Raw genomic sequence first — 12,207 nt, 5'->3', positions numbered from 1 at the left:
ATTTTTACTCTACCTTCCGGATGGATGCAGCTGTGTCTGCTTGATTTGCAGATGGTTGTTCACTTTCTATACGTGTCCTTTCCAGCCTTCTCTTTTGGTCTTTTAGCTTGTGGAATTTGTGTTGTTGTTGGGGAGAGACGCACCAATCAGAATTTCACAGACAATTTCGGTTTGCCTGTTTGTCAAGCTTTGATCTGACAATATAAATTTGAACTGATTCTTCTTTAAGATAGAACTCGGTATGATTTTTCTAATCTATTTATTTGAGCAGTTATTAGTATTTGTAGCAGAGGTAAATGTTACATTTGTGCGTGAAAGAATAGGACTGTCATTTGAAGTTATTTGAAAGCTGAGATACTGAAACTGGATGATGAAAGTCTTCAATTCGGTGTTTTGGTCTTTAACTATGCCTTTTTTTGAAGGACAGGTTTGTTTACTAAGACTTCATAATTCATTTCGTTTGTTTTGTCTGTTGTTTATTCAGATAATTAAAGTTTAAATGTTCACTAAACATGAATTAGCTTCTGGGAGGAGACCTACAATACTTCAAAATATGTACACAAACATCATCTTTTCAATTTTGTTTTCTCAGTTTTACTCATTGTTCAATCATTTGAACATTTATTTAGCATAAAATCAGCCTCATACCATCTGATTTTAGTTGGCCATGAGTTCTTAGGGTTATTTTTTTGAATCAGTGGACGATTCCTTTGACTTTTCAAATGATTGACTGAAGGCGCTTTGGAGTCCTCTGGACTTGATAAAGCGCATCATTTACCATATGTGATGAAAACATTGGGGGGGGGTCTTTGTAACATTTTCAGCAACATTCATTCATTCATTTCCTCTCTTTTCTGTCACAGAGCGACTTGTTTATGAAGTGAGACAAAAGTGCCGCAGCTTGGAGGGTAAGTCCGGCTCACACGTGCTCTCCAGATGCTATCGGTCATTTCTCACTGTCGTTAAGAAGCAATCTAATCTGTGCAGCAGTTCTCATACAACACTGAAGGAAACGCAATTATTTATGTTCTTACCCCCTTTTGTGAACATCCCAACTAACCTGTGTCACAGCTGACTAGATATTTTCACTCAAGTCTTCATCACAGCCTCTCGTCTTCCTCCAGACATCTGCATCTCTTGTGGAAGCCTGAACGTGAGCCTGGAGCACCCGTTGTTCGCTGGAGGAATGTGCCAGAGCTGCAAGGTGAGACGCTGAACGTCTTTACCGTTTTTGAAAACAACAAAAGTGTTTAAGGTTTTCTTTGTTTGATTGTTTGTTTCTTAATGTCTCTCTGCTCATATTCGGCTCTTTCTGTGTGCTTTGCAGAACTGCTTCCTGGAATGTGCGTACCAATATGACGACGACGGTTATCAGTCGTACTGCACTATTTGCTGCGGCGGGCGTGAGGTGCTCATGTGCGGAAACAACAACTGTTGCAGGTGAGGGGTTTGATTTCCCGATGTGACGAGCTTACGTTGCGACCACCCCGACTTCAGCTGTGCACGTTCAGCCTTGTTGGTCTCTTGTGTGGGGCGTTTAGTGGCAATTGGTGTCTAGAAGTGTAGAAATTTGAGTCTGGAGAAGTACGGAAGTAAAAATGTGTCGGAAACCTCGAGCACCGCTGGGTTACACAAACTGAAATACTTTGAGCTGGAGAGAAATGAAACTGCTAAACTTTCTAGAAGATATAGAAGTTTTAATTTGCTTTTCTTTTGGGAAGTTTTGTTAAACAGCTGCGATGTTCATCACACGTGCAGGCAGCTTTGTCCGAGAAGAAATTCACATCGTTTTTTTGTTTCGTTGTTTTGAACAGGTCCTTAATGGAAGGACCTGTTCCATTCTCAGAACAGAATTCTCAGAATGGAATTCTGTGAATTCTGTGAATTCTGTGAATTCCATTCTGAGAATTCAGAAGTCCGATCTGGTGAAAGCAGAACCAGAGTCTGCATCTCAAATGAGGACTTAGAACGAACCAGTGAAGATTCACCTCAGGTCTATTTTCTGTTGAGACGTCCCCTCAGGGTTGTGAATGTAGGACAACAAAATCAAAAGTCCTTCCTCACCTGAAGGACAACGGTTTGTCTTAAAGCTACAGCTTAAAAGATTACAAGGTCTTCTTTCAACGATGTGAAGCATAAACCAGACATGCTCACTTTTTGCAGTCTCTACTGGACTTACAACCTCGGCAGGTCAGAGAAACTGAAATAAACTCATCAAGCTCTGTGATGCCTTTCATTAAAAATGGTGTAGTCCAATTCTCGCACATTGAGGGTTTTGCAAAAGTATTCAGACCCCTCCCAAATTGTTGACGTTTTGTCACTTTACCATCACAAAATTCAATTTATTCTATTGTTTGTTTGTTTTTTTGAAATCAAAGTGGTGTTTGATTGTAATTGTGAAAAATGTTTAATGCTTTTGCTTTATGCCCTTTTTAATTTGACACCCATTGATAAAATCCTTCAAAAGTCACCCCTGCACTTTCACGTGCGGATAACATCTGTTCAGATTTGTATGGGCCAGACACACGGTGTGCTTTGCTCTTGCTCCGGTTTTAATGGAGAATGTCCTTGAGCTCTGCGACATAATCTTTGGATGAATCGACCGTTGATTATTTGTGATAAATCAAACACAGGTAGCGGCGTTATTCTTCACAAAGAGCTCGCTGTAGTCATCACAAATGTCACAACACTGATGTCAGGCTTCATCATGGAGGTCAGGCTCACCGACGACTTCTAACAAATATTACAGCGTGTGTGGTTTTTCAATTGGGAGTCTCAAAGAAAGATCAGCCGAAGTAACCTGGCGCAGTGATTGCAAGAAAACAAACGTCGAAAAATACCACTGAGAGCAACACACGGCGTGTTGTCAGCTGTACGACGGCCTGATCGGTGCACAAGGCTGTTCTTTGTGTTAACACGACGGCATGTGACATTGTGATGATAAGTCGCTGCTTGTCAGGCCGGGCTTTTGGATGGAAACCCGATATTCCAGTAGCCTGACCTCTGACCTCTGAATGAAGCTGAAGTGAAAACAAGAGAATCACTCGAGCCGAGCCTAATCCATTTAACCAGATAAAATATTCCGTGGTAAATTAATCCCATCAGGAGACATGATTTGAACTTGGAATGGAAGTCATCGATTAATGTTCCTCTCTCTTCTCGCCACGTCTTCGCCTTTGTGGCGCTTCAGGAACTTTTACATAAGAAGTTGACGCTGCCCTGCTCCGTCATGACGCTGCCCTGCTCCGTCATGACGCTCAGCTGGATGAGCGTCATTCACGTGAAACTTAAGGAGCTTGCCGAGTGTTTTTATTTCAAAACAGAACCTAATAAAGTCCATTTTTTATCCCACACTGAACTCTGTTTCTCTTTCTGTATCAACTTGCTCCACTTAAGGGTGACCAGCGGCGCCCTCCGCTGGGCGGCAGCCCAACTACAACACTAAAAGAAGGTCCAAGCGGACGTTACTAGTTAATCTGTTGGAGCTAAATTTAATCTAATAAACAATTAATAAACAGTCAACCGTAAGTTGATGAATTGTTTGCGTCCCTACTTTGAACACTGAAAGTTTGAAATCTTGTTCCAGCCAAAGCCATGTAGAGGTGACTGTGTTAACGCAGTCGGATCTCTGTGTTCAGGTGTTTCTGTGTGGAATGTGTAGACCTCCTGGTCGGTCAAGGAGCCGCCCACGCTGCCATCAAAGAGGACCCGTGGAACTGCTTCATGTGCAGTCCGAAGGGCGTGTTTGGTCTTCTGGAGCGCCGCTCAGACTGGCCCGACCACCTGCAGCTCTTCTTCGCAAATAATCACGACCAAGATTTTGTGAGTAGTGGAAGCAAGTGCCTTGCAGAGGAGCCTCTCTGTGGCCTCTCTGTCTGACTTTTCTTCCAATGTGTGAATTTCAGGATCCACCAAAGCTTTACCCCCCAGTCCTGGTGGAGAAAAGGAGGCCCATTCGTGTCCTGTCGCTGTTTGACGGCATAGCAACAGGTCGGACATCTTCTTCTCTTTTGTCACGGTCTATAGATTCAGCAGCCCTTGTTTTCTGTCAAATAAATTTTAAAGTCTGAAATGAACTGACACTCTGATTAAGTGCTGATGGGTTCGTTGTTTTTTGCGCTCTCCACAGGACTGCTGGTATTAAAAGAACTTGGCATCCAAGTGGATCGCTACGTAGCGTCCGAGGTGTGTGAAGACTCGATCACAGTGGGCATGGTCCGACATCAGGGGCGGATCATGTATGTTGGGGATGTGAGGAATGTCACGCGCAAACATGTAAGTGAAGAGGCTTTACTTTGGGGGGACTTGATGAGTTCAAACTTGTGAACTCACCAGTCAAAAGTATTTGCAGTGCATTGGTAGAGCACTTTTAACATTTCATATCTTGTCACAATGTATTAGCACAGGATTATTTTTCTCCCTTTGTATGACTTTGCGTCGTGTCTTTGGACAGATTCAGGAGTGGGGTCCGTTTGACCTCGTCATCGGCGGAAGCCCCTGCAACGACCTCTCGATAGTCAATCCTGCTCGGAAGGGCGTTTATGGTGCGTTCACGCATCTTCTCTGTGGTGTTTTCTAAATCTTTCTGCTCCAGATACAAAACACAAGGCTGTTCATCAATGTGTGGACTGTTTCTGACCCACAGGGGGCAGCGGCCGCCTCTTCTTTGAGTTCTACCGGCTGCTCCACGAGGCCCGGCCGAAGGAAGGGGACGACAGGCCGTTCTTCTGGCTCTTTGAAAACGTTGTTGCAATGGGTGTGAGCGACAAGAGGGACATCTCTCGCTTTTTAGAGGTGAGCTCCTGCAGTGACAGAGGACTGACTGCGAGTTAAGCATACAAAACAAGACAGTACACCTCCTCTTGATTATACTTTTAATATGTAAAATGATCTGCCTCCAGTGATAAGTGGGTAAACTTTATTTTAACAGGGCACCAAATGATTACTGGGTTTTGACTGCCCCCTTGTGGTGATTTCTTGTTGAGGAGTCATAAGTTGCATTTTTCTTATTATATATCTCTGCCTTTTAAACAGCTGATTATCTGTTGTAAATATACTTTACAAATATATTTGTAAAGTATATTTGTAAACTTCAAAACAATTTAGTTCCTCCGTTTTGGACGTCTCTTCAGGATTATCCAGAACTGTGATTTAAGAAGAAATAAGAACATTATTCTCATTTTTTTGTTGTTTGTACATTTTTATGTTACGTTTTTATATTTTATAGATTATTATGCCCTCGACAAAATGACTTACCCTAGGCTGGCTTTTAAAAGTAAGTTAAATTAAAGTAACGTAAATTAGTCGGCGCAAATAAAGATGAAATCCAGCAGGTGCAGCTCCTCTTCTGTTTCGCACAGATTTTTCTTTCATTTTAACTGGCACAAAAAAAGAGAACTGCACCGTGTTTTACTGGAAACGAAGCTGTACTGGTGTCCGTCTGATTAAACCTTGCTGTTTAATCATCCTTGTCTTTAATCACAGTGTAATCCAGTTATGATTGATGCCAAGGAGGTGTCTGCTGCCCACCGCGCCCGTTACTTTTGGGGTAACCTCCCTGGCATGAACAGGTCAGTGGCTGGACTGTCAGAAAGAAGCATCAAAAATAAACACAAACTCCCTAAAACACTCTAGAGGACGTCCTCCAGAAAACGGAAGCTTTCCACCACAGTTCGTCTGATTGTAAACGGCTCCGATTCGTTTCTCCTCTTCAGGCCTCTGTCGGCCATGTGCTCCGACCGGCTGGACCTCCAGGACTGTTTGGAGCACGGCAGAACGGCAAAGGTATGAACATCGTCCAGTTCACAGAAATCCATTAGGAAAAACTGTTGACTGAAAACAAATGTCACCAATATCAACAATTCCTCATTTATTCCTGCTCCTACATGCTGTAAATTGTAGTGGCTACATATTAAATGTGTAGAAAAGGCCAATTTATGGATTAATGCTGTCATAAAGATCTTACTTAAAATATATCTTGTACATTTGAAGAATTTCAGTAGAAAGACTCCTTCACGTTAGAAAACACTAACTAAGCTAATTACTAAATCATTAAATCTGTGTAAGACGTCTACAGTTTGTGCAACAGCTCTCAGTCGATCTGTTAAATTTGTTGTGACAATGAGTTCTTAGTTTGAGTGGTTTCGCCACGTTTTTGTTAAGTGTATGAGTTTTAAAAAGGTACCCGAGGCATTTGGAAGAGAATCGGACCCACAGCACCACAGATTTTTGAGAAATACCGCCAATTTAAGATATTTCTTAAACAGGAAAAGCATAATTTACTACAAGAAATACAGCCTAATTAAACTAATAAAAACATTGTGATTGTTAGTCATGTTTTTGTTTTGTTTTTTTCCAGTTTGAGAAGGTGAGGACCATCACCACCAGGTCTAACTCCATCAAGCAAGGAAAGGACCAGCATTATCCTGTCTACATGAATGAAAAAGAAGACATCCTCTGGTGCCCGGAGATGGAAAGGTATGAATGATTTTTATGAAATAAGAACTCGCGTACTCTTTAGGCACTTTGAAATGGGCTTCTGTCCCTTTAAGAAGCTCCTGTTCTTTCCAAGACTGTGGCAAATCGCCACAACAAAAAAAATCTACGTTTAGCTGTCTGCAACCACTCGGAGGCACAGTTTCACCAAGTGTTTACTAGCAGCGCTTTGTGACGGAGCAATCATTTTGCACCACCAAATGGCTGTTAATAGGTAAGCTAAAAATAATGGGATCTGAAATGGTTCCCTGTGGAACACCAGTTTGTTTTTTTTTCCCCAATATCTAACATTATCACTTGAAATGTATTTCTTAGACCCTTTTAGATTTGATTTAAACTACAACAGCGACTTCCCAGACAGGCTATAACTCGAGGGTTTGGAGATGAACATGATTGTCTTTTCGGTTTTAGATTTCTTCGTCTCATCCCGTTTGCTTGTGGTTTCTCCCGTCAGGGTTTTCGGCTTCCCAGTCCACTATACAGATGTTTCCAACATGAGCCGACTGGCGAGGCAGAGGCTCCTGGGCCGAGCGTGGAGCGTCCCCGTCATCCGCCACCTGTTTGCACCACTTAAAGATTATTTTGCCTGTGTTTGAGGAGCGAGGCGTCGCCTTCCAGGCTATTTAGGAACTAGAAATAATAAGAGCCTTGATTCTCAGATTATACTCATACGTATAATTTGCAAACATTGACATAGATTCACATTATCTCTTGTATTTGAATTGTAATTCTTATTCTATTTAATTTTGGGTTGGTTTTTTTTTTCTGTTGTTATTTTTACCTTTTAGCATTGTTATCGAATATTGTTCATATGTTTGTGCGAGCAATACTTGTATGAGTGGAATTTTGTTCCTTTTTAAAACGATGAATCAAAATGTTTCTCACTGACAAAAAAAAAACATTTTCAACCAAAACTATACAAATTGGACAAACTGTTATTTTGCGAAGACGCAAAAAAAACAAAAAAACATTTGCTTGCAAACCTAAAAGTTTTTTATTTTGAATGAAAAAGTTTGGATCACAAAGCTAAACTTTTTTTCTCGTCTGAAATAGTTGGTCCGGTACTTACGTTTGTTTTTGTTTGGTATTTGTTTCGGTGCAAACTTTAAACTCTTTTAATTTTTTACTAGTGTTTGACTTGTTATTGTAAATCAGTACTGTACTCTTCAACACTAAATAGAGATTCTGGGATTTTAGCTTTTCCTCATCAGGACTCCCCAAAATAGAGTCCAGCTTGAAAAAAATGACAATGTAGAGAGAATACATGAACCTGAACTACCCAAAAGAGAAAAATGTTGTATTCCCGAACGCTTGAAGTTAATGTTTGCACAGCCAACCAAAAAAATGGTTTCAAGCTAAATATTCTCATCCCAAAATCGTCAAATCGTTATAGGCACAAAAGAAACTTTTGTAAGCAAACATATAGATGCAAATGTAATTTTTTAAATACAAAGCAAAACATTTAATTTTATTTTTCTCCACCTTTCAAATGTTTTTTTGTTGTTGTTTGTTTTCGTTTTATTGAGAAACTTTTTGATTGGTTGTATCAAAAGAGAACAAAATCCCCATCATATTCTTGAGACTTCGCTTTCCTCTTGAGACACTGAGACACTCGAGCGCCGAACGCGTTTTACTAAAGAGACGGAAATCTTTCGGGAAGCATGGGGACGGCGTTTCGGGTGCGCGAAACGCGTCAGCGCCGCTGCGGCACGTTGTGACGTGCAGCGGCAGCCGTGCTTCCAGCTACTGAGCCTCGACGGAGATGTGAAAAGCGTTCTTTTTATATATATGTATGTATACATATATATATATATATACATATATATATAATTTTTTTTTTCCCGCTTCGGTGTCGGCGAGCGGCCATGTCTCTGAAAATCCAAAACACCAGATCACAAATACCTCTTTGTTTACGGTTTCTATACACAGCTGATGGTAATAAAGGTACTACTGTAAAATGGTTACAACACCATGGTGCTTCAAGACGATGACAGACATCATAGCCCATGTGGCACTACGACTTTAGACAACACAGAGCTCTTTAATCTGTTGCTTGAAAAACTTCTGCTGGATGTTTTTACATTTAATTGAAAAAAAATGTACTTAGTTCTGCAAAACAGACTTTAAACTGCAACACAAGAGCCTGTCCTCTTTTACAACTTTTGTACTGTTTTCTACTGGTGCTCATTTGGTCTCCCAGCCTTTCTGCACTCAGGCCCAAGGCCTGCATCTGCACAAACAGGATGTGAAGCTAGCCACATGGGGAATGATGTTTCCTGTCATTGAAAACAAAAAAAACAAACAACAAAAAAAAAATAAATAAATGAATCTTTTTAAGTCTCCGGTGAGCTACTTTTTTCTAGTGTCACCCCGACTAACGATGTTACTGTACAACTGTTAGTAAGCGCTGTTGCTGGAGGGCCGGTGACCGTCCTCCTCAACGTCCGCCTCTCTGAACTGAAAAAAACAAACAAAAAACTGTCAGGTGCAAAAACTCAACAACGTGGTGCGGCTTCACAAGGTTCTTCTACCTTTTATAGCAATTTTGTGCTGTTTTATCAACATTATAAGCACTTTTATATGTATACTTTCTTGCTTTCTTGATTATCATTATTTTTTTTATCATTATTAAATGATCATTTTTGTGAATTTTTGTTTGTTTTGTTTAGTTTTATGATGTGAACTGATCTACCCTTGTGTAATACTTTTTTGTATTCAGTAGGGCTGTGCCAATAGAAGTACAAGTTATGGATTTTGATATGTGAAACTTGTTATTGGACTGTGTACAGTTGGTGGATTGATGTTTGTTGACCTTTCCTTTTCCTCCATCGTTCAGATTGTACTCTATTTTAAAGCGGCAGCGAACCCTCCCACCTCTCGGCATGGGTCGGTGTGACTGAGTGAAAATGCCACGGTTTCTTTGTATTTGTACAAAAAAAAGTTAAGAATAAGGATCAATAACAAGACCTAATAGCTTTTATCAGAAGAAAGAGGCAACAATTACTAAAGCTAAAGCAATGCAACCTGTTGATAATTAGTGTATCATAGGGTTAACATTAAATTAAAACGGAGCATAAACAGCTGATAAATGCAGTTGTTTTCGTTCTTGCTTGGGATTTAGTCCGACTTTCTGCTCCGTCAGAAATTACCCCAACTATACTTTTAAATTAGCACTATCTTAAAAAGAGCGATTGGCTGCTCTTCTTTCATTTCCACACCTTTCAAACAAAAGGTCACCCAATTGTGACCGGAGATGTTTTTTTTGCTAAAGCTAAATTTGTAGCGCTGTACAGCCAGGAAAGTTAACTTCGGTTATTCAAGCACCTTTTCTGGGCTTCACTTCGAAAATGATTTTAAACCATAGAAAATGGTATGATGATTTTTTTTTTTTTTATTTTATTTCTTTTATCGGGCTTAAAAAGGTAATGTTTTAAAAACTTCGGGATACCCTAGGGCCTGTAAGCGGCTCATGCCTAGTTACCGCCCAAACTCAACGAGCGCAGAAGAAAAAAAAGGTCTGCCAGAGTTTAAATATTATGTCATTTTTGTCTATTTTTTGTCTCGGGTCCCTGGTATTTCCCTGAGAAATGTTAAGAGTGCGGATCACAGCCACCCTCAAAAACCAGAGGGCGGCCATTGCTCCTGATTTTAAACTAAAAGCTAAATCAGGAGGCTCAACGCCGCGGTTTGTCAAAACAAAAAACTGACTTAGTGTTTGACAAAGATTTTAGCTCTCAAAAGATTTAAAGAGCCTAATGAAAGCAGATGTTATCACTTAATCTATATCCTATTTAAGATTTAAATTTTTAAAATTTTATTTCTCTATGTAATTACTTTTAAGTGACCTTATCGCCATAATTTTTGACCTCACGGAAGAGTCATATTTTCCCTGTTCTGCAGCAAAAGAAAAACCCAACACCCCCTCATCTTTGTACTTTTTTTTTTTTACATTTTGTACATACAAATTTTCCGTCACTGTTTTCCAATTCTTTTTTTTATTCTTAATAATTCATATAAGATGTACAAATATTCTTTCCTAATATATGTCACCCACAACACTTTTTTTTTGATAAAAGTAAAAAATAATCAAAAATCTGATTGAGAATTTGCTTTAACCATTAGACGTTAGCCTTTCCATCCCAATCTGTGTGAATCCAGATTCAATGTCTTTGTGGTGTTAGCATTGGCCAGTGGACAGCTTTAAGCATAATGGTCTCAGTGTTAGCGCACAGCCCTACCTGGTGGTGTTTATTTTATTTTAGTTTGTATTTTCATGTTTTTTCTTTTCTTTTCTGCTTATGTAAACAAGAGGGATTGTAGTTGTTTCCAATGGTGCTAAACAGTTTATCTTATCCAGAAACATATTTAATTGGGAGAGAAATGAAAATGACAATGACTGTTTTGAGTTCTTTGTAGTGATGAAAAAAAAGACCTGTTGTGTCATACAAATATATTAACAAAGGCATTTTAACTTTGTACTTGAAAAAAAAAAAGGAGTAACAGTAAAGAAAGGTTTCCTATATTGTTTTAGACTATAGATTGCTAGATTACTGTAGTTGGTGCTTTATCTGTGGGAAATTGTGTGAGAAAAAAAAACAGTAATCATTTTTACTATTGCATACTGTATGCTTTACGCGCATTGCTTCTTAACCCTACATTCCAGGCTGTAATATTCATGTCTAATATCATGCTGTCTTTTTGAACTGATGCCTTTTTTTTTGCCCTTTATTTTTGTATCACCAACCATTTTTTTGTGTTTGTTTTTTACTGTTAAAGGAAGGTCAATACTGTGTGATACTGTTGACACACTTTCTGACTTTCTTTCTGCCATGACTGTTTCATAGCCTATATACGCTTTTTTTCCCCCCACAAGAACAGTTCATACAGCAAATGTAGCACCCATTCTCCGCGTGACTCCCCCATACTTATGTTTAGTGTCCAGAGACAAGATAAAGGCTCTGTATGTACTTGTGCTGGAGAACACTTGAATAAATGTCTTGTTTTTGTGCAAAAAAACAGCCATCTACCACTTTCTGCCTCATTATAAATAAACTATATATAACTTTGTATTTATGTGTACATCTCAAAAGAGTAAAGTAGACTAAGAACTTTCCTTACGTTGCCATTTCAAGGTTCAAGGTGCCATTGGACCTTGTTCAATCCCAGGAACAAGGTCCAGGCAGTAATCGGATACCCTGCTGGTGAAGCAAGTTGGCCAAAGGAGGAACTTTAGACCACTGTTGTTAAAACATGAGTTACTCACCATGTATTGTGGGTTCCACCTCAAATCCAGTATCCGCTTAAGTGCACAGAAGGAGGCAGAGGTCTCACGAGCATCAGAGCAATGCGGACCAGCTCCATATTTGCTGATCCAATCCGACTGTAGATTGTAGGTTCTTGTTATCTTCAGCTTTTACAATTCTTACACTGCAATTTGGTCTGTCATCGTCTTCCGTTTCTTTACCCTCACAGCTTTTCTTTTGTCATCTGGTCGGCGTGTAGCGTGGCTGATACTGGAATTTGTTATAATAAGTTTGTGTGGAAGATGATTTAATTTCCGGTGGTGGATTTACTGCTCTGCGAAGGTCAATACTAGTCAACGATACGCCTGTGCAAAATCTTCTGCCGTTGTCTTATTTATCTTATGTCTTATAATTTATTGGGCAGGGTGATAAATCCTGGTTTAAAACCCTCATTGTTGACATTCAGTTT

The 12,207-nt window shown here is 39.7% G+C and overlaps 1 protein-coding gene across 7 annotated transcripts in view; it reads left to right on the top strand.

Moving 5' to 3' along the window:
- The window catches only part of dnmt3ab (DNA (cytosine-5-)-methyltransferase 3 alpha b), a 43,642-nt gene extending 32,080 nt beyond the window's left edge, over window positions 1–11,562 (top strand). For all 7 annotated transcript variants that reach the window (XM_055038947.1, XM_055038944.1, XM_055038946.1 and 4 more), the window contains 12 exons: window positions 864–908; window positions 1,125–1,204; window positions 1,328–1,440; window positions 3,639–3,822; window positions 3,906–3,990; window positions 4,130–4,275; window positions 4,454–4,544; window positions 4,646–4,794; window positions 5,485–5,570; window positions 5,715–5,784; window positions 6,359–6,477; window positions 6,950–11,562. In XM_055038947.1, coding sequence (XP_054894922.1) covers window positions 864–908; window positions 1,125–1,204; window positions 1,328–1,440; window positions 3,639–3,822; window positions 3,906–3,990; window positions 4,130–4,275; window positions 4,454–4,544; window positions 4,646–4,794; window positions 5,485–5,570; window positions 5,715–5,784; window positions 6,359–6,477; window positions 6,950–7,091 — 1,310 coding nt within the window. In that variant the 3' untranslated portion in view covers window positions 7,092–11,562. The remainder of the gene's footprint in view (window positions 1–863; window positions 909–1,124; window positions 1,205–1,327; window positions 1,441–3,638; window positions 3,823–3,905; window positions 3,991–4,129; window positions 4,276–4,453; window positions 4,545–4,645; window positions 4,795–5,484; window positions 5,571–5,714; window positions 5,785–6,358; window positions 6,478–6,949) is intronic.
- Window positions 11,563–12,207: the final 645 nt, after the last annotated feature.

The sequence above is a fragment of the Poeciliopsis prolifica genome, unplaced genomic scaffold, assembly GCF_027474105.1.
Source record: "Poeciliopsis prolifica strain line A6 unplaced genomic scaffold, Auburn_PproV2 SCAFFOLD013, whole genome shotgun sequence".
In the NCBI taxonomy this organism is placed as follows: domain Eukaryota; kingdom Metazoa; phylum Chordata; class Actinopteri; order Cyprinodontiformes; family Poeciliidae; genus Poeciliopsis; species Poeciliopsis prolifica.
Note: the sequence above shows the minus strand (reverse complement) of the source record. Positions and strands in the feature narration are given on the sequence as shown.